We start from the raw sequence: 26,666 nt of genomic DNA on the forward strand, positions 1-26,666 counted from the left end.
ATTTTAGCTCCTCAAGGTACCTTGGATTGGGTTGAGTCACCCCTTTTTTGCCTCAAACGCAAGGGAAAGTCAGAGAGAGAACCCAGAAGGGGCACTGCACTAACATGCTAGGGTTTCCAATGTGGGATGGACGGATAGAAACATGGCCAGTATATGTTATCACTTCTGAGGTTTCCCAACAGTAGGGAATGTTCCTTTCAGGATGATGAATGAATAGTTGACAAGATGCACCGAAGGCTTCTCTGGTCTCTGATACAGAGCAGCTCAGACTCAGGCTTCAAAAACTGGAATCTGGTTCCACTAGCTGTCGAGTTAAATACTTTTCTCTCTTTTTTCCCCTGAAGCCCCCATCATTTGATACTATGATAGAAATGGAAAAATAAAGACCCAATAAAATAAAACACAGGAAAAAGAGACTTGATGTTTTGTTTGGTGCCTGAAGCAGATTAAATCTTAAATGAAATGGAACACAAAAAGATAGTCCTAAAAGGACACAGCTGGGGTAGGGGAAGGAGACCGAGTCTGACCTCTGACCATCACCACTGCCATCATGTAACCTACATGTCTGAAACATTGCCCCCCACATTGTTCTACTTAACATAGCTTTCTTATGTTGCAAGACATCTATGAAAATGGGAATTTCTGAATAAGCATCGATTTGATTCAATTCAACAAATATGCATTAAGCACTTGCTACATTCCTGGCACTGTGGATTCACAGACATAAATGAAATAGTACCTGCCCTCAATGGGAATAAATAAGCATGTATACAGGTAATTATAACCCATGGTAAATTGAGGTGGGGCAGAGTATCATCAATTACGAAAGGGTGGAATTGGAAAAGGCTTTACAAGGAAAGTGGCACCTAAGCTGAAAAGAAGACAGCAAAGTTTAATGGAAAGAGTGCTAGATTTAGCATCAGATCTGGGTTCAAATCCTAGCTTTGGCTGCAGGAAGGTCACTTCACTTTTGGGGGACTGTTTCCTCCCCTATAAAAGGAGAGGGTGGAACTCAATGGCCTCTCAGGTCTCTTCTAGCTTTAAATTCATGATCCTATGAGCCCAGGATTCCCAGAATACCCTGCTGTCATCTCTCCTTAGAGGACATCCCAGATGTAGCCCTCCACTTAGGAAATAATTAGAAGTTGACTCATAGGCAATGCTGGTGAAAATAATCACTCCTCATTTGCTTGTCAGCAAACAGGCAGAGCATCCTCTTTATCTTCTTCATCTTTTAGGGACTAGCTGACTTCCCTATCTTCTCTATCTCCCTGAGTCACCTCCAAGGGCATGAGACTGACTAATAAATTGTTAACCTCTGACTTTCTCTATTAGAAGTCATTTTTCCCATTCAAGTTTGTTGCAACACTACCTAATAAGTCAGTCCCTTTCCCCCCTCCTCTTTTTTCTTAACAGGTTGTTAAATCCCCAACATTTCTATCTAAGGTAAGTAATGAAGTAGTTAGGATCTTCTTTAGCCAATTAGGAGTCTAACCACTACATCCCTTCATATGTCCCTCTCACCTTTAATTCTTTTGCCTCTCTTAAAATTAAAAAAAATTCTGAACTTAACAGATATTGAAAAAGAGCATTTCTATATACAAAGTACAATACAAAAATAAGAGTATTGAAACCATAAATTTCTTTTCCCATAATGCTTGCTTTAAAACAAATACAAGAAATGTAACACATTGCTTTCAAGACTGTCCTACTTATTTGTACTTTCTTCTGAACTTCTTTCCGTTCTCTGTACACTTTCAAAAATGCTTCTGTAACCTTCTTTTTCTCTTGTCATTCCAGACTCTTACCCCCTCCCCCACAGATCAAGTAATTTTAGGTCAAACGTAGTCAGTTTGTATCTGTTTTCAGCAAAAGCTAGAATTGGTTTGTCTTATACTACATCTACCCTTTCTTCCTGTTTTCCTGTTTCCCACAAGATGCTGGAGTTGGAAAGGACCTTAGAGCTTGTCTAGGCCAAACTCTCTCATTTTGTGGATGGGGGAGGGGAGAGATACTGGAAACTAGAGAAAGGAAGTGACTCACTCAGAGACACATAGCAGCAGAGCCAGGATTAGAACCCAGGTGTCTAGGCTCTTGTCCCTCCTCAATGTCACACAACCAGGGTTGGCATGGTTTAGATTACTTTTTCCTCAAGGGAAAGGAGAGTTTGGAAGATAGTCTGAGAGCTTTCTCTGTTTTGGTTTGTGTGTTATATTTTCTGCCACTGAAAGTAAGAACTGGTTCTTTCCAACTCAAAGTATACTGTTGTCCTCCAAACCATCCAACCATATCATTGCCGTGTCCTCAGGGACTCAGTCAAAGTAAGACAGTCTATGTGTGAAGGGGTAGGGGAAGAGGAGACAAGTGGGTCTTCCACTGGAGCCTTGCCCTAGTTAATGCTTTATCTCCAAGCTACTGCCTCAGAGATTGAGAAAATGGGCCATCTGTAGGTGATCATTATTTGCCCACAAATGTGTTGTTTTGGCCCCTGGCCAGCTGTTTGGACACATGTGAAGTATGCTTTTTGGCTTAGATCCACTCATTCCATTGTGATTTAGTTGTTTTCCCTAGAGCCTCATCATCTGCAGCGTTGAAGGATGCAGGGGGCTATGTAGGAAAAGGCCAAGTCCTGGAAATGTCTTAAGCCATCACTTGCCTGGATGACCTTTCGGTGCAATAGGGTGATGTGAGCAAGGAGAGAGAGGAGGGAAGGGAAGAGAGACTTTGGCGAGAAAACAGAAATGACATCTTGGAACTAAGAGATGAGTAGTTCTAAGGTGTGTCAGAGATGGTTCTAAGGTATCTTAGCCAGGGAAGCCATAGGGCCAGTTTTCTTGCAAATCTATAACAATTAAAGCAGCTGTATTTCCTTGTGCACATACCTTTCCTCATGTAGTGTTTTTCCATCCCCCATCTCTGTGTCTTTGAACTTGTCTCCCATGCCCAGAACATATTCCTTCACCTCTACCTCCGAGAAGCTCTGCTTTCCTTTGAGGGTCTGCTCAAGGACCCCTTTCTATATGAAGATTTTTTTCTGATCTCCCTAGCTGCTGGTGACTTCATGACTCCAAATTATCCTGTGTTTACTTTGGGCCTTTCTATATTTATACATACTGCCTCCTCTCACTGGATCATAAGCTGCTTAGGGATTGTTTTGCATTGCCAGTGTCTAGCACGGTGCCTGGCAAACACACAACAGGTGTTTAATAAAGACTTGATTGATTGGAAGCCATCCTACTTGGAGGCAGGGGTAAAAGCTAAACAATGATGTATGTTTCTTTAGAACCTTGAGATTTATTAAGTTGACTTCACATGAAGACTCTGAGGTAGGAAGTGCAAATGTTTTTCTTCCCATTTTATAGATGAGGAAACTGAACTCAAAGGGGATAAATAATATGTGCAAGATTACCTGGCTAGTGATGAAAAAAACCCAACCAAACAGAACTCAAACCCAACTTATCAGAATTTAAGTTCGTCGTTCATTTACTCCTAATGACTCCCTCAGTCTTAAGATTCCTTGATTTTCTTATTTGTAAACTCCATCCTTGAAAGCCCTAGTCAGAATTTGGAATATCTACCATTGTATGGTTTACATTCCATAGCTTTCTGTCAAGCATGGCAAATTTCTGCAGGCTTAGAACAGGCTGATAACTCATCTCTTCCCTAGAAGAGAGGTACCTGGTGAAGTTATCCCCTGGGTCATTTACAATCTTTCCACAAAATCTTCTTGAGTACCTTGAACCATGGCCTAGGATGAGAATAATGATGCAGCAGAGAGTAGAAGGTCTATCCCTGCCCTGAAAAAGTTCATAATCCTGGCCAGGCTTGTCTCCTCACTGTTGTCTTAACATCCATGCTGATTCCTTCACTTAGATCTCTCTCCCTCTCTCTGCATTTATTGTAATAACCTTATGAGATGGATAGTGTGTTATTTCCCCCATTTTATAGATGTAGAAACTGAAGCTTAGAAGGTCAATTAACTTGTTTGGGTCCCCAAGGTAGTAAATGTTAGAGTTCTACCAAGCTCCGTCTTCTCAAACCACTCCAGCAGATGGTCATCACTGTTCTACTCTGAATCCCTAAACTGTTTACAATCTAGGTCACAGGGTTTTACTTATATTTAGTTCAATTCAACAATTGGCTGCTATTGAGACTGTGCTCGGCATGAGGAAAATAAAGGCAAAAAGGAAATGATTGCCCTCAAGGAGCATTCATTCTACTGAGGCAAAACATGTACACAGATATGTAAATGCAAGTTAGACACTTTACTTTTGGGAAATGGCAAGAAAGCTAGTTACTGTAGGGATTAGGAAAGGTCTCAGGGGAAAGCTGGGATTTGAATTAATCTTTGAATGGAACAAGGGATTCCAAAAATCAAGCGTTGAGGCAAGAGAGCATTTCTTTCAGAGAGGAAGAAGGAAGGAAATAAACATTTATTAAGCATCTACCACATACCAGGCATTGTAAAATGAGGTAGTATGAGAGCTGGTTGTTTAACATGTACTAGCACACCCCTGTATATATCCTATTTCTGCCTCCTAGTGTCTCCTGCAAATCTGGGAGAATAATAATAATAACAATAATAAAAACTCAAATTTTTATGGAGGAACTATACAACACTCCAAATATGGTTTTGTCTCAGGGTTACCAGTATTTTGGGTTTTCCTAAGCCCCCGCTGTTCACAGAGTAAACAGATGACTCACCTCTACAATATATTTGTGAATGGTTTCTGAATTAGTGAATTGGCTGAATTAATGAATTCCCTCCCCCAGGAACCATGTTTAGTTAGGTTTCAGGAAGTGCTTACTGTGTTGAGCTCAGTGTTGGTGGAGGCTGAGAACTCCACAGCCATGAGCCTGGGTCTGAGATGTGGCTGGTGACTAGACCAGAGCTGAGCTTCCACATTGCATGAATATGAGTGACTCTCCCTTTGGGGAATGCAATGACTTGCTTAGGAATTGATTCATGAACAGTGCTGAGAAAATCGTCGCTTGTCTGAGTTGTTGAGAGCTGTTGACATGGCAATGTGGCACTGCTAAATGTCTTTCCACACACTCTTGCTCTCCCTGCCTTCACAATTCTATTGGAAACTCACCTTCCTCATGAAGCCTGTTCAGCCTAACATCACTTGACTCCAGTCACCCTGGGACACCCTCAGCCTCTTTAAGCCATGGTACTGTACTTAGTTGTATATTCCTGACTTACAAATTCTATTACATATGTGGAATCTGGTTTACCTGAATTGTGTTTATCCTGTCTCCTCTATTAGAGTGTAGGCTCCCTGAAGGCAGAGAACCCTCCTTCTTTCTCTTGATGATATACATGTATGTATAGAGAGATTGACTAAGTTCCTGAGTCCAGGGATAAACCACCAACCTCAGTCTCTGCTGCCACAGAGGGAGCTTGTGGGATCTCTCTACAAACAGAAGGGGCAGTAACTTGCAATTGAAAGATTGCCTGGCTTGGAGGCAGGAGATCCTGGTTGTATTTCCAGCTCCAGCATCTTCTGTGTATGAGACCATAGATAAATCACCTAATCTCTAGGAGTTAGAATTTCCTCGTTGGTGAAATGGAGATAACCTGTGTTTTTGTGTCTTGCCTCACTGAATCACTGTGAGGAAAGCGCTTAGTATATCTTAAAAGGACTGCATAAATGGAAGTTGTTAAATGTGAATTGTTTTAACCACTATCACCGTTTGGAACTGAAGAAACAGATCTGGGCTATGAAAGTAGCCAACTGCTCAAGCTCCCCTTCAGGCCCAGAAGGCAGTGTTTGGTTACTGAAAAATTGTACTTACCTGGCTCTCACAAGCTGGGATAGTCTTTGCTGAGTCATTTTCTAGCTGATTCATGAAAATTCATGTGCAGCATGTCCCAGAAAGAATGGGATCTGGGTACTACGATGTGGTTCTCTTTGGCCATGACCAAGCTGGTGAATCTCCACTTTAAAGGGACATGTAGGTTAAGAAGTGGGACTATCAGACCAATTTTCATTTATGCAACAAATATTTATCAAGCATCTACTGTGTGTGAGATATTTTGTTAGGCTGTGGGCCATCCAAAAATGTTTAACTCATGGTCCCTGCTCACTCTTTAGCTGGGGAGCTAAGAAACGGTGCAAAGGAAACTTGTGTTAAGTGAGAAACACATGGTCAAGAAATCAAGGGCCCTCATTCTGGAGGAATGAGAAATCACTTCAGCCAGTCATGGATTTAAAGCTGGATAGGACCTTAAAGGTCACTGAATCCAACCTTCTCATTTTACAGATGAGAAGGGGTAGGTGATTTGTCCTGGTCTCACAGGGTAAAGTGGAAGAGCCTGTATTGGAATCCAGGTTTGCTGACTCCATATCCATTTGATTCCTCAATCAAAGCATGAGCTAAATCCAAAATTTATGCAGGAAGCCCTCCATCAGGATGAGGGGGCAGGGTATACAGGAAATGGAAAACATGGAGAAAGCAGGACATATTTTAATGAAAAAGACAAATAGCTCCAAAGAAGCACTGAAATTATGGTACAGAGTAAGTTATAGAAATGTTTCAGGGGACATGAGGTACCTGAGGCCACCATGAGGTGCCTCAGGGCCACCTGAGCTGGGTGGAAATTGACTAGAGAAGAAGACAGTTTCTGTTCTCAGTGGCTACTTTGTTATATAACCATGAATGAAAATATATAAAGAATAAAACAAGTAGCAGGTAGAGAGATAGGGGTAATCACCTAGGCTACACATGGGAGTGGCCAACTCTAAACCATGCTCTACACTCATTATTTCATAGATGAAGAAACTGAGGTCCAGAGAGTTGAAAACAAAAAACAAAAAACACAAACCCAAACCAAAAACAACAAGCCTTGCCTAAAGTAACACATAATAAGTTAATGAAAGAGCCAAGATTAGAACCCAGGTCTCCTAACTGCCTGCAGAGAGCCTTTCTGTTTTGTCTTCATAGGAAGTCTTTGGTTCCCCCTAAGTTGGTGAATATTTCCCCAACCTTATAACAATAATAGGTAGCATTCATATATTTGTGAAGCAATTGTTACTGTTATCTGCATTTTATAGATGAAGAAACTGAGAAATCACAGGCATGTTGTGAGGATCAAATGAGGTAACATGTACAGTGGATTTATAAACCCTAAAGCTATAGAAATATTATTATAAGATCATTAGAAAGGATGAGGAAAAGTGCCTGTATAGTGACTAGTTTCAGGGTCACACAGTTAATGCATCTGAGGTAGGATTCAAACTCAGGCCTTCTTGAGGTGAAATCCCCACTCTATCCACTTCACAACCTAGCTATGTGTTGTTTTGTATGAGTTACTGTGGCTTTTTCATTACATCTCCACCCCCATCCCCACTAGCCTGTAAGCTCCAGAAGCACAGGGACTTGGACTTCTCCAAGCTTCCCTAATGCCTAGCACAGTGCTAGGTACACATTTAATAAATGTTTGTTGAATTGCTCTGCCAAATGAGCTGCAAAGATAGTAAGTGTTGTTGAAGAAGACATGTGACTCTCCCCTGGTCCAAACCTGATCAGAAACTAAGGGGTCTGATGTGACTTGGGCACTTATCCCTTCCATCAGCTTGACATTTAAGGGATTCTGTCAATCTTGCTCACTCCTACTCACCTCCATCCTTCTTCAAGTATTTCTTTCTTGGGGCTGTGTCCTTGGGAGAGAGGGAGATGGGGTTTTGTTTTTTTCCTATGAAGGTGGCATTTTCCACCTCAGGCAAGTTAGGATTTTTAAAAGTAGGCGTTCTTAATGGCAACTATGACTTCTCGGGTGACACAGGCAGGAAAATCGAGAAGTATACCAAATCACCCCCATGCTGGAAAACGTTGGAGGGAGGGGTGTCAGAGGAAGACACCAGGAGGTCGCCTTGACAACTCGAGGGCGGGCCTCACTCCAGGCGGAGGGAGGCCGAGAGGACCTGTAAGCATCTTTTTCAGCTCCTGGTCTGTTTGCCCCTCGCACTTTCCCCAGCCGTGGGTACCCTGCCCCCTGCAGGAAGGATTTTTTTCGTGTTTTTTTTTTTTTTGCTAGGGACTTTTCTCGCCTGTTTGCTGAAACCAGACACCTGGCTCGGTGGAGCCTAGTGGAGTCCCCATGCAGCAGCTATTTAAAAGGACAAGGGCAGCTTTTACAATCCCCCCACCTCGCCACGCCAGCTCCCCTGACCCCCCCTCTAGCGGAGACTTCAAAAGGCTCAGGTCCCGCTCCAAGCCCCCTCCCGGCTCCCACAGCACCTATGAGCCGCCAACCGGGAGCGAGAGCGGCGGGCCAGGATCCCAGGGAAGGATTAGCCGGTGAACTTGGGGTCTCCTTGTCTCTCCCTCTCTAGGCGACTGGAGAAACCGTCTAGGCCAATGACCCAGGAGGTCCCCCCGACTGTCCAGCTTTCCGGTCGCCGAATTACGTTGTGATTATTACTCAACCCCTCTCAAAAAAGAAATTTTACGCCCCCATCCCCTCCCCATCAAACAAACCCGAGCCGATTTTCCCTTAGCTGCGAGGACCAATGAATACAAATGAATTTAGGGGCCGGAAGGAGAGACTCCTCAACCTCTCGCCTTCGCACGAAGTAAGTAGCAAGTGAATGGATTAGGGGGCCCGGTAAAGATGAGGTTTGCCGGGCGGGGAGACGGGGCGGTTGTGGGATAACCGAGGGAGCCCGGGTGTGGAAGAGGCCGACGCTCTCAGCTCCGGGCACGTGTAGGAGTTTGGGGGTGTGTGCGTGTGTAAGTGCTTTCGGTCCTAAACCTCCGGCCATTCCTTTGTCTAGCTTGAACCACGTCTTGTCTTCAGTGAGGGCTGGTTGACCTTGCACGGGGCAGACAAGTGATTGGGTCCAGAGGGCCAGACTGCAAGGCTGGAAGGCGTGATGGGTAACCAGGGTGGTGGTAGCGGAGAAGGGGGGGGCGTTCGCAGAGAGAAGTTAGGGCCCCTCGGAAAGCCAGTTCGTGGCCCCTCTTTGGTCTGTTTCTATGAAGTACCCAGGGGATTGTCTGCAGAGACAAAGATGAGACCCTCGGGGAGGACCGGATTCAGGTACCTCTCTATGAGAGAAGGATGGGGGCAGAAGCACAGTACTTCTCCTACCCCCACCCCCTACCCCGGTCCCGCAGTTTGTCTACCAGATTCTTGGGGACAAATAGAGGAAACACGCGAAATAAAATCGTAAAATGTTAACACTGAAAGGGACCTTAGAGAGCTCACGTTTTTACATTTGGGGAAAATGAGACCCTGAGAGGCCAAGTGACATACCTAAGGTCACACAACAAGTTTCTGACAGATTCTGGTCTCGATTTCTTTCCCCTCTCTGTGCGTGTTGGGAAAAGGAGTTTTGGACTCCTGAGTTTCATATTCTTTTGGAAGCTTTGGGCAAGGAGTGTGTATATGTGGCTGGGGGCGGAGGAGCAGAGAAAATGGGGACAGGCAGGGAACCTCCTTTAGGACTGGATTAATAAGGGTGTGAAGCTGGAGCGCGGACCTCAGCAACAACTCTCCGGCTGAGAACACCCTTTCGCTCTCTCAAGGAGGCTGGCTCCTATCCCCTCCCCGGGGGGGAGGCACTGGGAGGAAGAAAGGTGGAAGGAAGGAAGGAAGGAAGGAAGGAAGGAAAGAAGGAAGGAAGGAAGGAAGGAAGGAAGGAAGGAAGGAAGGAAGGAAGGAAGGAAGGAAGGAAGGAAGGAAGGAAGGAAGGAAGGAAGGAAGGAAGGAAGGAAGGAAGGAAGGAAGAAAGGAAGGGGTCCCGGGGTTCCTGGGGCTAGGGCTGAGAATGTCTCACCTCTCTCTAGTCAGAGGGGGGCAGCAAAGAGAGGGATTCGGAGAGAGGAGGTGGAGGGGGGGAGAGGCGAGCTCCTTTAAATCATTTTCAATTTCCCCAAATCCTTCCTTTTCCTCTCCTCCCCAAGTCCAGAGGAGAGTTTCTGGAGGGAACATTTGACACGATAGGCAAGATCCAACCACCCTCCAAAGTAAAATATCCTGCCTCCAGCTTGGCCTTCCCTGCCACCAGGGACTGGCACTAAAAAGCAGGGACACCAAGTTCCCGTAGAAAAGTTTTTTTCGGGGTGCGGGGGGAAAGAGGAGCCCTCGGAGTTCCTACAACCATGTTCCTGGCTCTCTTGCCCGCTGGTGCATTGCAGGGCGTTCTGCCCTTTGCCCCAGAGGGAGCGGAGATCCGCTGCGAGAGAGTTCCATGGTGGGACTGAGGCAACAGCCGCGAAGAGGACGAAGGGAACCCCAGGAGTCCGGGCTGGGGGAGGTGCCGCGCAGAGTTCTGGGCGGCCGCGGCCAGGTCGGCGCCGTCGTCGGGGCGCGCGCCGTCGGGGCGCAGGGCGCGCAGCTCCCCATGGATCGCGCTGAGACTTCTTTGCCCCCCGGGAAAGAGAGAATGAAGTAGGAACCCGCGATGGAGCCGGAATCAGCCCCGGTCTCCAGAGTCAGAGCAGCTGCATCCAGGGGGTGAGTAAAAACTCCCAACTCTGACCAGTGGAGGAAGAAGAGGAGGAAGGGGCGAGGGAGAAGTGGAGAGCCTCCCACTCCCTTTGACCCTGGTCTCTGGGAGAGCCAGGCTTAGTAGGGATTCCCTTTTCCTATCTTTGGCTACAGGAGCTCAAAAGCCCCAGTGGCGGGGCATTCTGGGGTCCTTTTTAGCATTGAGGGATGCCCTGGGGCGGGGGAGGCTGGAGTTCCCAGCTTCCTGCCCCGGTGTCGGGTCCCGCCTCGGGAGAGGGAAGGGGAGGGCCGAAGCTCCGGCAGATAGCCTGTAGGGTTTCCCTGCAAAGCTAGCCAAGCTGGATGCTGAGGGGTCTCTGCGTTGCCCCGGCCTCCCGGCGTAGGAGGGAAGAGACATCCGGGAGGAGGAAGGAAGAAGGAAAGAGCATCTCTTCCACCCCCTTTTGTGCCTAGTCCTGGACTTCTCAGCCTTCCATTGAAAAGTCTGTTTCCTGTCCCCCTTCCCCCTTCCCCACCCCCGTCAATCCCACTGGCCCAGGGGGGTTGGAGAAGAAGCAGGCAGTTAAGGGTTAACGAACACTGCGTTCGTCCCGGGCCCAATGATTTACAGACGCTCCCTTCCGAGGCTGGACTTCTCCAGGCGGTTTGCAAGTCCTGAGCTCAATTTTCTTTCCTCTTCCCAGCCTGGGGGTCCTGGGGGCTCCGGAAGCCAAGCAGGGGGGAAGCTAGAGATCTTCTGCTGTGCTGGCTCTGGGCCCCTTCTTTCTGAAAACCTTGGGTGGAGGGAACAGCTTGGAGCCGTAGTGCCCCTAGCCTAGTGGAAACCTTTCAGGCTGGGCTGGGCTGGTTGGGGGTGTGTCTGAATGGTGTGCGTATGCCTTAGTGTGCAAATGTGCAAATCATTCTGTTCCCCCCCTCCCCCGTCTCTGTCTCTCTCTCTCTCTGTGTCTCTCTCTCTCTCTTCTCTCTCTCTCCTTCTCTCTCTCTCTCTCTCTCTCTCTCTCTCTCTCTCTCTCTCTCTCTCTCTCTCTCTCTCTCTCTCTCTCTCTCTTAGCTAGTCAGTCTGGGTCTGTACATGAGGAACACAGTGATTTTAACTTTCTCGGTGTCCAGCTGGGAACTCTTGTCTGTGCTTGGAGGAACTCTGGTTTAATTAAGAGATTAGTTCCATGACAAGCGTCCCTTTTAGGGGAGGAGTACTGGCTAGTCCCACGGCTGTGTGCTCCTACATGCCCCTTTTGTGCCCAGAGTCAGTGTCAGAGGTTACCATAGATGTCCACTTACCTGCCTGTTTTGTGAAAGAGAGCTAGGCATTTGCAGCCCCAAATGCTTGCAAATCTGCTCCCAAGCTACCTTTCCCAAAACCTGGGCTGCCCAGTACTGCTGGTGACAGACTCCTCCTTCTTTGGCCCATGGCCCTCCTGACTCTTACTTCAGACCAACTGGATTCCTGAAGACCAGAACTCTGTAGCCTCCTCTCCTAGGTGCCCCAGTCCTCGATTTATCTCCATACCTCCCTTGCCAAACTGCAGCTCAGAAATGAATTTCTAGTGCCCTCCCCTGGAATCTGGAATTGATGGGGACAGGGATTGGTTCAGGGTGGGCACCCCACTGATGGGGCTGAGACCTTAGATAACCAGATAATAATCCCCAATTGAGTGTTGAAGGAGCAGAAAGCCTGGCTAATATCCTTCCCTTCCTCTGAACTGGAGAAGCAGACAGTGGGGTTCAGTGGAAAGAGCCCCAGAACCAGGAGTCAGGAAACTTGTTAATCCAACCAGGAAGCCTGAACAAGATAGTTTCCCTGTGGGAACCACAAGGCATTTGCTGTAGTCCACAGTTCCAAGAAGGGATGATCTTCTGTCCAATACCTGAAGGCACATAAAACCTAACTTTCCCATAATGCTTACAGAGAACTTTAGCATGCTGAAAAAGGGAAGAAGGAAGTAGGTGAGCCCTTATGGTAGCAAAGCAGAATAACTTCTGGAATACCCATCCCTGGGTGTCTTTTGATGTGCGTCTGTTGACGTGCTCGGGTGTTGCTGCTGAGCCTCGTGAGGTGTAGAGAACAGTGAAAAGGTTTGACATTATGGAATGTCTCAAAGTCAGATCAGCTTCATCTTTAATAGCTCTTTACCCCTTATCTCTTCTCTAGGGTGTGTCTGTGTCAGAGGAATGGGAGAGAACTCTGTTCTAGGCCCAACTCTGCCACTTTACCTTTCAGGGCCTTGGTTGGCCTTATTTGTTAAATAGTGGTAAGCTTTCCTACCTCCTAGGATTGTGAGAATAAGATTACACGATGGATGTGAAAACACTTCATAAACAAACACAAGGGATAACTGTGGTTCTTAATAAGCCCTTCTTCCTCAGCATGGCATTGGATAAAGATGAGCAAAACCCTTCACCCTCACTTTGTTCCTATAGAAAATCTGGCTAGGCACAAAGAAAGTGATAGATTTTCTGTCCCTACATGTAGTGTTTCTGCTGACTTCTTCTGGTAGTCAGTTGGACCAGCCTCCTTATAAGCAAGTGAGTGGCACCATTGACTAATCTCACCCCAGAGTTGATCCACTGAGGAGAACCCCAGGAAGAAGAAGCTGATGGGGAAAGAGTATGGTGTAGTTGAAAGAATGCTGGATTTGGATTTGAGGGACCAAGTCTGAATATTCACTCTGCTACTTACTTCCCATGTGACTGGTAGCAAGTAAAAATCTCTCTGCCCTTTAATTTCTTCCCTTGTAAAATGAAGGAATCCCTTCCAGTTTTAAATTCTGTAAAATTGAAGTCTAGAGAAGTGTGCCTGGCACACAGTAGGTGCTTAATACATACTTATTGACTTGATTAAAGAGATTTGGCCAATGTCATATAGTAAGTTAGTGAGTGGTATAGGTGAGACCTGAACTTAGGCCTTCTGACTCATCCCACTGTTCTTCCGACTCCACCACCCCACTTCCCTTGGTGCGTAGAAGTCATAGAGGGGCTCACTGAAAGGAAAAACAATGATACAGAGTTGCAGAGTTGGAAGGGACCTCCTCTGAGGTCACCTCATCGAAGCCAAACCTGAGTAGAAATCCTTCCCATCCTGTCCCCTCTGTGACCATCATCCTAGTTCAGGATCACAGATTCCCTTATGGTCACCTGGACTATTTTCATGGCTTCTTAATTGATCTCCCTGATCTCTGATCCATGTGTATGGCTGCCAAAGTGATATTCCTGATGCATAGGTCTGCCTATGTTACTTTCCTGCTCAAAAGATTCCAGTGCCTACCTATTTTTTGTTCAGTTGTGTCTGATTCTCCATAGCCCCATTTGCAGTTTTTTTGACAAAGATAGTGGAGTGGTTTGCCATTTCTTTCTCCACCTCATTTGTGAGATGAGAAAACTGAGGCAAACAGGGTTAAGTGACTTTTCCAGGGTCACAGAACTAATAAGTGTCTGAGGCAGGATTTGAATTCAGGTTTTCATGACTCTAGGCTAGGGGATCTGTGCCACCTAGCTGCCCCAGAGGGGCCTTGGATTATAGCAAATGGTTATTTTCCCAAGAGAAGTCAGAATTCATAGCTTATAATTAATTGGAAGAGGGCCCTTCAACCTAAAAATGGGGATACCTGCATACTCTTTCTAGATCCGTAATTGGAATAAGAGTTCACCTTTCTATAGTAGTTTACAATTTCAGCCAAGTGCTGCCTTCACAATAACCCTATGCACTAGGTGGTATCAGTATCATTCCCATTTTACAGAGAAGGAAACTGGTTAAGAGATGTGACTTGTCCGTGGTTACATAGCTAGAAGGTAGACTGCTGTTACTAGAACCCAAATCTAGAGCTCTTTATATCACACTGACTTTTTATGGGGAAGGCTTCTTACAATGTGGTTTTGGGCTGCTGTCGCACCTTTGGGAGCCTTTCCCCTCTCCACCACTCTTCTTTCCCATCCCCCATCCTCCCCTCCTCTCCTTTTCACCCCTGCCCCAGGTGTCCTTGGTTGGGTGCAGTGGCCCCTTCTAGCTCCCCCGTGTGCCTTCACCAGGCAGAAGAGCTGAGCAAACAACCTAGAAAAAAGAAGCCCAGTGCTAAACATTATTACTGATAGTCTAAACAGGAGTGAAACATGAACAAAATAGTCAAGATGTTCTCAAATCATGGGCCAGGGAACCAGTCTTTCAGCCAGGAGAGGCGAGAAAAGTGGACTTCGAAGCCAGCTGCCTCTGATGCTATTAGTAATATAATGTGGACCCAGGCTTTCTAAATTGTGACCATCTTCCCAGGCAGTAGCCCTTAGATGTCCCCAGAAGCCATACATTTCTGTGAGAAATAGAGTAGTCTAATAGGTAGGACCCAGAATGGGAACTTGGAGACAGGGACATTGGGTTCCCAGCCTCAGCTCTGTGGCTGGCACAATCACAGCGATATTGGAAGAGTCAATTAACTATTATTAACTATTTCTACTCTCTGCAAAGCAGATTTAATATAGTGCCTATCTCATGCATATGATTGCTGTCTTAGCTAGATTTTTAAATAGCTTTCTGAATAACAGCACTATTACTTAATATCAGTTCATTTTTATATAGGGCTAGGAGATGTATAATGAATTTTCATCAGAACAGCATCTTGTGAGGCAAGTAAATATTGTCACCATTTTGTAGAGAAAGTAACTGGCGCTTAGGGAAGTCAAGGGACCTAAGGTTATATAGCTCATGAATGCCAGACCTAGAATTAGATCCCACGTCTTCTCACTGTTCAACCTCCTTTACAATATATCACAGTGCTCAGTGTGTTGGAAAGAACTTTGAATTGGGATGCAGGGGACCTGGGTTCTGATTCCAGCTGTGACATGAATTTGCCTTGTGACCCTACAGAGGTCCTTTCCCCCTCTGGGCCTTAAGTTTTCTTCTCTTTAAAAACTAGATTAGTTTTCCCAACTTTTTTCAGTCTCTGTATCCCTTGGCTTTTAGTAAACCATCCCATATACTCCACCCTTCTACACTATTTAATATGAAAGGTAATAAATTCTAGAGTTTGCCATGCACATGCGATTAATTTTTCATAAAGAAAATTTTATTGGCCCCATAATATTTTTTAAGTATTATGAAGTTGTTAAATGTTTATTACAACACAAATAAAGTAGTGAGGACTTTGATTCTTGCCACCCCTAGTAGTTTGAGTCTTAGTATCATGTTTTCAAAAAAAGATGGCCTCATCTCAACACTCTCATTGAGCATTCAGGTTATTTCTTGTTTTTTTTATTTGATTGAGAAGAGGACTGAGAATCCTGAATCCTAGAGCTAAGTTGTTATAAACAGAGTCAAAGACTTGTGAGCACATTGGGTAAGAGATGAGATATGCTTCTCCCAGAGTACACCAGAAATTTTGTAACCTCACTCACTGGAAATCAATTTGGAGTTTCTGATGGTTTTTTTTAGCTCACCTTTCGTTCATCTTTGTTCCTGATTTTTCTGAGCTCAATACGAGAAGGGTTTCATGGTCAAATAGGAATTACTTCTTCAATGGCCTCTTTTACTTTTTTTCAGAGGCCTTAGAACAATCCTTCTCTTTCCTATCATGCTCTCTCTACCATTTTTTCTCCAATCCCTAAGTTTTTTCACTACTACTACTACTTTTGTAATATTTCATTGAGATAACATCATTGTTTACCAAATAGTGCTTGTTCTTCCCCTTCGTAAGTTTTTTGTGCCCCTTGGGGGTACATGCACGCCCTTGGAACAGATGGTCTATAACAGGGGTTCTTAACTCTTTGTGCCAATGGCCCCCTTTGGCAATCTGGTGAAGCCTATGAGCCCTTTCTTGGAATAATGTTTTTCTTTTAAAGTTTTTAAGTACATAAAATAAAATATATGAAATCACAAAGGAAACCATTTCTATTGAAATACAGTTATCAAAATATTTTTAAAAAATCATGGACCTCCTGAAATCTATGGTTCTTGGACCCCAAGTTAGGGACTTGTAGCCTTTAAAGTCCTTTCTTGCTGTAAGGTTTTTACATACTATGGCTAAATGCATCTAGGTATGAAATTCTCAGCTAAGACTGTAACAAGCAAGAGATGTGATTGGTTGCACACAGGCTTTTGAGATGGGAATACTGATTTCAATCCTAACTGCATATACTTGCAGCACCTAGGTGTTCGGACAGAATGTGCCGTATTTGTTCTGGTCATCTTCTGACTACTCCCACTTGAAAATTAGGAATAAGAAGTCCATCAGCCTCACAAGCAAATACAGTACTTTAGGTGTTAGGATTGACTATTTGCAATTTGCAAGAGTTATAAGGAGGAGAGGAATGGGAGGCTATGCATGGAAACTCTTTGATTCCTAAACGGTGCTTCCAAGAAAGCTCAGCTAACCCAGAATAGTATTGCAGGCCCCAGTGACTGGGGAGGCTGAATCTAGTGGATTGCTTGAGTTTAGAAGTTCTGAACTATAGTAGGGCTAAAGTTAACCAGGTGTCTACACCATCTGGCACCAAGCTAGGGAACCCCCAGGAGGCAGAAGACTCCCAGATTTCCTAAGGAGAAGTGAACCAGCCCAGCCAGGTTGGAAACAGTAGGTCAAAGCTTCAGCCCTGATCAGAAGTGTGGATGGGAGATCTTGCACTTTTGGCCTTGGTGGGAAAGGAAGATCTAAACTCCAACAAAAAAGTTCAGTAAAATCTAGTTTTTAGAGACAAAGTGACAGAAGCAATATAGTCAAACAACTTGTTCACTCTGCCCAAACATTTTTGATAGTTGAGAAATTATTCCTCCCCCTATGATACTGATGCTGTTATAATGATAACAGTAATAATATTAATAATAATAATCACAATAGATTTGCAAAGCACTTTACATATGTTGTCTCATACTCTGATCAGGAAGCTGTATGATGGTAGGAAGCTATCCCATGGACAATCCAAAACCAGGGATGCTTTTAAAAGTCACTTCTTTAGGGTTTTGGAGTACACTATGCCTTTTGGACAGCAGGCTGAGCTTTCTAATTCCCTTTGGCTTGAACTAATCTGAAAGCAAGTTTACATTTCCTGAGAATGCACTGGCTGGTCTCCAGGGGAGGCAACCCTGAAGTGTGCTTGGGGCTGGAGAAAGCCAAGCTTGGATGAAAACATTGCCAGTTTGGCGATTCACATAATGGATAAGTTATGAACAGATAATCAAGAGTTAGTTCTATGTTGAACATTTTTTATTGTTGTTTAGTCATTTTAGTTGTATCTGATTCTTCACAACCCTATTTGGGGTTTTCTTGGCAAAGACACTGGAGTGGTTTGCCATTTCCTTCTCCAGCTCATTTTAGAGATGAGGAAACTGAGGCAAACAGGGTTAAGTGAGTTACCCAGGGTCACACAGCTATTAAGTGTCTGAGGCTGGACTTGATCTCAGGAAGAGGAATCTTCCTGACTTCAGGCTTGACACCCTATACCTTGTGCCACCTAGCTGCCCCATTTGAACATTAAATAGGTAATAAACTGGGTCCGTTGAGGAGGAAAACTCACTATGGCTGAAAGGGGAGCACTGGGTTTTGGAGTAGAAGGACCAGGTTTGAGTTCTAGCTCTCCTACTTACCAGCTTTGTGACCTCTAAATCCTCTGAATCTATGGGGCACTTAACCTCTCTTGCCTCAGTTTCCTCATCTGAGATATTTAAACCACCTGGTCCAAAGGTTTATTATAAAGATCAATATAGAGGATATATGTATGCACATGCACACACACACACATATGCATGCACGTACACACATAAGTGTTTTGCAGACTTTAAAGTGATATATAAATCTAAGCTGCTCTTACATCGTCTCTAGGAAATCACCCATGGACTTTGTTGTTAACCTTAAACCGGTTTCTTGTGTATTTCTTGTCCCTGAACATATGGACTGGAGAAGATACTAGCCTTCAGTCAGTCAAATTTTAAAAGTTCGCAGGATCATAGATTTAGAACTGGAAAGGACCTCATCGATCATGTAGTACAGCTGCCTCATTTGACAAATGGGGAAACTGAGGTATTGGGATGTTATGGGATTTGTCCAAGAATACACAGCAAGTAGAAGAATGAAGATTTGAACCTAAGTACTCTGACCCCAAATCCAGGCTTTTTTTCTCTGTACCATATTGGAAGGATGATATAACATGGGGGAAAAGAGCACTAAGCTGGAATTCAGGAGGCCCAGGAAGTTCTCATTCTGGCTCAACACCCTTTGAAGCCTGCTTTAGGCCTCAGTTTCTTCCTCTTTAAAATATGGAGACTGGACTAAGGTCCTCCGTAGCACTGGTAAGAGATTCTAAACTGGTTGGTATTTCTTCCCTGGCATCTCACCATGGGAGTGTAGATGCCGAAGTGAAGGGATGAGAGGAAGAGCTAACGCTAACATTCTCCTTCCCCTCTCTCATTCCAAACATAGGCAGGCCTCTTTTTGGCTGGTAGAGGGCTGGCTTGGGCTGGAAACTAAAGGCTGAGGTCTGCCGAGGAAGGTGGGACTAGAACCTGTGGGGAAGAGTGTCTTTCTGGACTCCCCTGGCTCAGAGGTACTCAAGGGGCCCTGGGCAGAGAGCTCTCATGGAAAAATTCAGGCAGAGGAACCTGTCGGGATTAATAGTCCCATCCGTCTCTGGCCACACTTGGAGAAACTGTTCACTTTTTCCGCTAATGCCAGTGTCGTCTTGCCAAAGTGTTTTCCGTTAATGTTTTGGTCTTTGTCATAGGGCCAACTGTGTTTAGAGCAGGCAGTGGAGGCTGAGCGGCCTGGGCCAGCTGGAACCCTTTCCTGGGCTTCTGTCAGCATTACCATCCATCAGAAGTCCCTGGCTTGGGGAAAGAGACTGTACTGACCCCAGTGTCAAGTTTGCCCTCCTTCCTGGTCTGGGAATTGTATTGTTTTTTGGTCCAGAATGGTACTGAGGCAGGAGCAGTAGAGTCTCTCGGCAGGTGAGAGGAAGGTAAGAGACGCTACAGTGGAAAGAACCCTTGGCTCTAGTCCGGGCTCTTCCACTTATTTGAATAAGTCATTTCTTTTCTTTGGTCCTCAGTCTCCTCATACATCAAATGGGTACAATAATCTCTGGCTATACCTCCCTCCAATGGGTTTTCTGAGGACCCAATGAAGGAATGAATGTGACAGACTTTGAAAAGTTAAGTGTAAATGCACTTGGCAAAAGTGAAGTGAAATGATTTGTAAGGTTGGAAACAGAGTGTCCAGAGGAGGATTTGAGATTTTCCACCTGATGCCTCTGGGAAGAGCTTGGCTGTTTCTTTCTTCTTTATTTGGAACCATTGGGTGCTTAGTGATCTTTAGTGAAAGTTCAAGCAGCATACATCAAGGGCAATCCCTTCCCCTTCTTTGTGTGGAGAACACTGCCCATCTTCAGCCCCTGAAATGTAAGAGGTCAGTCTACTGAAGTAGAGAGGGGCTGTCACCTGCACAGGTGTCCAGGGAGCCTTGAGGCATTAGAGCATCTTTATATCCAGCAAGGAGGAACAGGCACGGCAGTCTGGAAGAAGTGAGGTGGGGGAGGGTAAGTCTGGGTGTGCCCTCCATGCCTGCTCCACAATCAGTTTATGGGCTGATTGTATGTAGCTGAGTCTCCAGCCTTTTCTCAGTGTCTTCTAGGGGAGCCTCCTCCTCCTCCTCCGCCCTCTTCAATTCGTCATTTTGGGGGCAAAACAATGAGTTGAGAGAGCCTGTGAATTAGGTCCTAGTCTTATTATATCAGCCAATCTGTTGTCAAGCACTGAGTATGTACTAGACATTGTGGTAGGCCCTGGGGATGCAAAGAAAGAAATTATAAGACTTGTGTTTTAGAAATATCAATTTGTTAGCTGTGGGATGGATTGATTGATTATTGAACGATTGATTGATTAGGCACCTGCTATGTGTTGGGCACTGGGCTAGGCACTGGAGATACAAAAACAAAAGTGAAACCCTTCTTGTCCACAAGAAGCAGTAAGGCTCTCTGAAATACAGAAGTTGGCATGTGCCAGACGGGCAAATCAGCACTGCCACCTTCCCTTAGATTCTATGTAGATGGAGTGAGATCCCGAAACCCCAAACTCCAGGATTAGCAGTGTCCCTCAGACCACTGGCCCTGCTTCCAGCCTGGCCCCGAAGTCATTATCAGTGTGGGAGACTGAATTTGGGATGGTCCCACCCCCATGGCAGGAAAAACAGCTTGGCTGAAGCAGCAAAGTGTCCCAAGGGAGAGATAAGGCATAGCATATGCCAGGTTGGTCCAACCACTGCTACCACTTCAACTGCTACCTCCCCTCAGACTCAGGTAGACACAGCCCAGGACCTTTCATCCAACAACACAGGAATAGAAGCACCCTCCACCCTAAGCTCTAGGCTCTGTTGCCAGCTTGATTCCTATTGCCATCATTGAGGACAGCAACCCTTTGCCCTCAACACCAACCACTGAGCAATTGCTATCAATGGGCAGGTGAGCCCAAGAACCCCAGGAATAACAGTCTACCAGCCTTGCTTCCGGCCGAGCTGCCATAATCATAGTCTGTGGGAGCAGCCCTCGTGGAGATGGGATTGGGTAACGGCTTCTGCAAAAGCCCTATTTCCCAGAAGGGTACTGATTCTGAGTCAGTCCTCTTATCTTCACTGCTTGGGAGAGATGGCCATTTGTGGCTTTGGATGGTCCTGACCAACTCCCTTCTCCCTCCCCTCAACCGCACTCCCTGGCAGTGGGATCTGGTTACTGGAGCTAGAAACTGATGTGTGTACTTTCTTGCTTTCCCTCTCTGATTCATAGGGGATTCCTCTTAGCCTGGATTGTCTTCTGTTCTACCTGTGGCCTGGCCTTCACCCAGGGAGATCCTGAAGGTACTTTTCTCTCTCTCTTTTAAAAATATTTTATTTTAGGAAAAGGGAGCAAGAGGGGTGGGAAACATCATCCCTGAGAGCTATGATGGAGAAACTCAGGCTCTGAATCATGACTTACCTTTGAGCGCCTCAGTTTTCTACACCAGTAAAATGGGAAGAATCATGATAAGCTTTAAGGAACGGAAGGCAATGTCAGAAATCTATGCCTCTCTCCTGCCCCTGACTGTATTTCAATATTCTAGAAAATATGTATTGACCTTGTTTTGAGATATTGAGGGTGTGAGAGCCTAACCCAGATGTGTGGGCAGTATTCTTTGTGAAAGAATACTGTGAAATACACCTGTGAAAGAATCGAGTTGTGATTCTGAGAATTAACAGGTTAAGAAGATGAGGAGCTTTAAAGTAACGCTATAAGCAATAATAAAAACAGTTTGTGCCTTTTAGCTTTTAAAAACCATGGTATGACTAATAGATATGTTTAATATGTAAGCATATATACACATACACACACAGAGACACAGAGACACTTATTAGACCTGTGATTTTCATGGTGTAGAGAGCTCCTGATGAAGAGCTTCCCCCGTCAGTGCTGATAGGCACTTTCTCTGAATCTTAGCATCATAGACAGCTGCCTGGAGACACAGTGCCAGGATGTGTCAGAGGTAGGGCTTGAAGCCAGATCTTACTGACCTCAAAGCCGGCTCTCCATTGACTATGCCACACTTCCTTTATAGTATATATAAACAGTACATGTACCCCTGTGAAGCAGGCAGGGCAAGTATTATTAACCTCACTTGAAAGATTAGAAATAAATCAATAAGTAGGTGCAGAAGGATTATGTGACTTGTCTAAGATTGTTGAATCAATCAATTAATTAATCAATCTTTATTAAGCCGCTACTATGTGCCAGGCCCTGCACTAAGTTCTGGGCATATAAAAAGAGACCAAAGACAGTCCCTGCTCTTGTGAAACTTACAATCTAATGGGAGAGACAACTAAACAAATTACATACAGGATAAATAGGAAATAATGAACAGAGAGAAGGCACTGGAATTAAGAAGGATTGGGGAAGGCTTCTGGTAGAAGGTGGGATTTTTGATGGGACTTAAAGGAAGCAACACAGATCTACAGCTTAGCCTTGTTTTGTGCTGTGGACCCCTTCAGCAGTCTGGTGGAGACTATGGAGCCCTTCTCAGGGCAGTGTTTGTTGCCTATATTCATATTGAAAGGAAATGCTAAATTTCAGTTAGAGGTTAGTCAAAATAAAGATTTAAGTGATTTCATGTCTAAGTTCATGGACCCCAGATTCAGAACCGTTGATCTAGAGTTAGAAGGGACCTCAAAGGTCATCAAGTCCAATGCCCCCTCCCCATTTTTTATCATTGTTCAGTCGTTTTTAGTTGTATCTGACTCTTCACAGCCCCATTTGGGATTTTCTTGGTGAAGACACTGGAGCGGTTTACCATTTCCTTCTCCAGCTCATTTTACAGAAGAGGAAACTGAGGCAAACAAGGTTAAGTGACCTGCCTAGGATCACACAGCTTAGTAAGTGTCTGAGGCCAAATTTAGACTTATGAAGGTGAGTCTTCCTGACTCAAGCTGGGTGCTCTATCTACTAGCTCCCCATCATTTTACTGATGAGGAATCTGAGGAACAGAGAGGTTAAATGATTTGGCCAAGTTGTAAGCATCTGTTGTAAGCATCCCCTTGTCACAGTGGAGGGAGCACCTGAGTGTAGAGTCAGGGGATCCAGGCTCAGATACCACACCCAGGTCCTACGACTCCAGAGCCTAAGCTCTTTCCTCTGCACCAAGTTTATAGAGCTTGGTACTGACAGCCTCAGAATTGGAGGCCAGGCTCCCTGACCCCTGGGTCAGAGTGGGAGGAAATGAGCTTGGTATGTGGAAAACTGGAGTGAGGTAGAGATGGGAGAATAAATTAGGGGTAAATAAATTAGGATATTTTCTTGGTGGGTACCCAGAGGAGGGCTTGATAAGGGAGGCAGTGTGGGCTAATAGAAGAGACTTGACAGTCAGGGTGGCAGAGAAGGAAGCCACACCCCAGAAACGGTTAGTAAGATCCCTAGACCATTCATTCATGGCACAGTTAGGGTTAGGACTCCTGGGCCCAGAGAGCTCGCTTGTCCTCTGCTGGGCCTCACAAGCCTCCTCACCTCTCATTACTTGCTAGGGTTCTTCCACCTAGGGCCAGGGGATCCTCTTGGGAGAGGGGAGGGTGTAGGTGACTCTCCATGTCTGGATCACGAAAACTGAAACATCTCTCTCCCACATCTGTTTGTCAGGCAGCCACCTACTTGTTCTTAAAATAGCAACACCTCTTTCTCCCTAGCCATTGCTTTAAGGGCAGACAAAAGGGGCAGAAGGGGATAACAGCCTGGATTATAATCCAGGGACCCTAGAATTGGGGATGGAGGGAAGCTTCCAGGCCTAGTCTTTGCCTTAGCAATAACCTAGCTTCAGAGAGGGGATGGGGGTGGGGCAAAGCCCAGCAAGACCATCCAGCAATGCTTTTTTGCAAATGTCATATTTTCCAAACTTGCTTCCCCCTCCTCCGCACCCCCACCTCCCCTGCAAAGTAGGTGAACAGCTGTCCAGAGCCCTGAGTCAGGCACTTGGGGGGGGGGAGTAGGAGCAGAGGAGGGATGTTTTTGGAGCATGGTTTATGTAATAAAGGCATCTAGCCTTCCAGCTGGAGAGCTCAGTTGGATTGGCTCAGTTCTCCCATCTCAGCCACTTGGCCTGTTCTTACTGATTTTCTCCCCTTTATTCTCTTTCCCCACCCCCCACCTTTGACCCATATCTCTTTCCGTCTCATCCCTGCCCCCCCCAGATGACCAGCTGTTCTTTCATTGGTACTGTCATGGCTCTTGTACAGAACAAGACCGAGGGATCGACTCTGAATGGGCGTCAGGAACTCTGAGTTTTAAGTCCCAATTTTTGAGGCAGCTAGGTGGCACAGTGGAAGAACTGAGTTCAAAGAGTAATAATAGTAACAATAATGTTGCCTTTGTTCAGTCTTTTTTCAGTCCTAGTCTGACTCTTTGTGACCTCATTTGGGGTTTTCTTGGCAAAAGTACTAGAGTGCTTTGCCATTTCCTTCTCCAGCTCATTTTATAGATGAGGAACTGAGACAAACTGACTTGCCCAGGGTCACACAGCTAGGAAGTATCTGAGGCCAGATTTGAACTCAGGAAGATGAGTCTTCCTGACTCCAGGCCCAGCACGCGATTCATTGCACCAATAACAATAGTCATAGCTAATATTCACTGTGCTAAGCACTTAACGAATATTATCCCATTTGATTCTCACAACAACCTTGGGAGGTAGGTGCTATTATCATTCCCATTTTATAGATGAGGAAAGTGAGGCAAACAAGTGACTTGTCCAGGTCACACAGCTAGTAAATATCAGAGGCAGAGTTTGAACTCAGGTTTTCCTGACTCCAGGTCCAGAACTCTATCCATTGCACCATCAGCTGCCTCCGATACCTACTCTGTGACCCTGGGGATAAAAATAGCAACTACCCCTCACGGCTGCTGTGAGCACAAAATGTCATTGTTATCATCATCATCATCATCATCATCATCATCATCATCATCATCATCATCATTATTTTTATTTTGAAAGTCACTTGCCCTCTAGGGGCTCAGTTTCCTTGTTTGTAAAATAAGGGAGCTGGACTCAATAATCTCCGAGGTCCTTTGCAGTCCTGATACTCTGCTTTCAATGACTTCTTCCAGCTTTGACATTCTGTGTTCTATGGACCCTTCTCATTTTAACTTTTCAAGGTCTTTTGTCTCTTCCAACTCTGACTTTCTAATGTTCTATGTTCTAACAGCCTATGTTCTAGCTCTAACATTCTATGTTCTAAGGCTCCTTCTAGTTCTGACATTCCATATCCTAAGGTTCGTTCCAGCTCTAGTATTCTGGGTTCTAAGTTCCCCTCCAGACATACATCAGTCTGCATGCTAAGGTCCCTTCTGGCTTAATCTTCTGTGTTCCAAAGTCTCTCTCCTTTCTCACATTCTGTGTTCTAAGACTCCTTCCAGCTATAAATGATTGTGTTCTAGGGTTCCTTCCTGATCTAACATTCTGTAATTAGATCTTAGGAGAGATATGAGAGATGGCATACACATTGTATAACTTCCCCCTTCACTCCAACACCCTCTTCCCTCCCATTGCATGGACTGCAATAACCTTTTACTCCTTCCAAATTTCTCTTTTCTGAACTTGAACCCAGGTTTCCTCACTCCCATCTCTTTTCATTTTGCCAGCTGAAAAGGAGAGAAGTGAATGAGCGTTTTACTTCTACCTGGTCCCTCAGATTTTGGGGGACTCAGAGTTGCCTTAAAGAGAAGGGGAATGGATGGCATTGGGGGAGACTTAGGAATGCAGAGGAATTCATTTCAGGCTTGCTTACCCGGGGTGCCAAAAGTCCCCCATTTGTCCAGCTGGCGATTTTAAGTCTCAGACCCACCCAGCTCAGTGATTTATCCCCATCTGACCAGGACTTAGGAACCCACCTCCTCATTGCTGGTTCCCCAGATACCAATTCACTCAACTCAGTGGCTTCAGGGTGCAAAAGGCCGAAGCAGAAGCAAGGAGAGAGGCTTGGAGGATCTTATATGAACACATTTGGGAAGCTTTTTTTTTGGGTACTTGTTTCTTTTGGTCCATCAAATTCCATGCTGGTAATTACTGGGCGGATGTGGCCTTTCTTGGCTCATGGTCAGTTGTCCAAACTCTAAGCTCTGGCCAGAGGACAGAGTTCAGGAGGAAACCTAGACTGCCTCTTCCCCATAGACAGTTACATTTGAAAGTTCAGTAGGTTGAGAAGAAATCCTTTCTCCCTGTGTGATTTTCACAATTGGTGCCTTCCTGGAGACCTCGGGACATTGTCTCAGCCAAGTCTCATCAGATCACACTGAATCTTGAGAGACCGTAGGGGTTGTCTAAATCTAGCCCCCTCCCTGTGCTTCCATAGTGTATCTACAGCTCCTCTGATGGGGGCTAGCGAGCCTCTGCTTGGAAGCTCTGAGTGATGGGAGCTTGCTCCCTTACAAGGAAGCCCTTTTCCTATTTGGAAACTTTGGGCCATACAGGGGATCTTCTTCATCTTCGTTATGACAATAATTGTTTCAGAAGCTGTTCTGACGTTTGAAGACAGCTCTTATATTGCCCCTCTTTTCTAGGCTAAATAAAGCTGTGTGGTGCAGTGGTCAGGGCGCTAGATTTGGAATCAGAGAACCCATGTTCACATCTTGTACCTGCTGCTTCTTATCTGTGTGAGCTTGGGCAAGTTACTTCATCTTTCTGGGCCTCAGTTTCCTCATTTGTAAAATGAGGGGGTTAGATTAAATG

General features: G+C 45.3%; 1 protein-coding gene across 3 annotated transcripts in view; it reads left to right on the forward strand.

Moving 5' to 3' along the window:
- Window positions 1-9,871: 9,871 nt before the first annotated feature.
- Window positions 9,872-26,666, forward strand: part of COL27A1 (collagen type XXVII alpha 1 chain) — a 242,693-nt gene continuing 225,898 nt past the window's right edge. For all 3 annotated transcript variants that reach the window (XM_020965661.2, XM_020965662.2, XM_020965665.2), the window contains exons 1-2: window positions 9,872-10,465; window positions 21,215-21,285. In XM_020965661.2, the coding sequence (XP_020821320.1) occupies window positions 10,413-10,465; window positions 21,215-21,285 (124 nt within the window). In that variant the 5' untranslated portion in view covers window positions 9,872-10,412. The remainder of the gene's footprint in view (window positions 10,466-21,214; window positions 21,286-26,666) is intronic.

This window comes from Phascolarctos cinereus, unplaced genomic scaffold, assembly GCF_003287225.1.
Source record: "Phascolarctos cinereus isolate Bilbo 61053 unplaced genomic scaffold, phaCin_HiC Scaffold_2;HRSCAF=192, whole genome shotgun sequence".
NCBI classification, from domain to species: Eukaryota; Metazoa; Chordata; class Mammalia; order Diprotodontia; family Phascolarctidae; genus Phascolarctos; species Phascolarctos cinereus.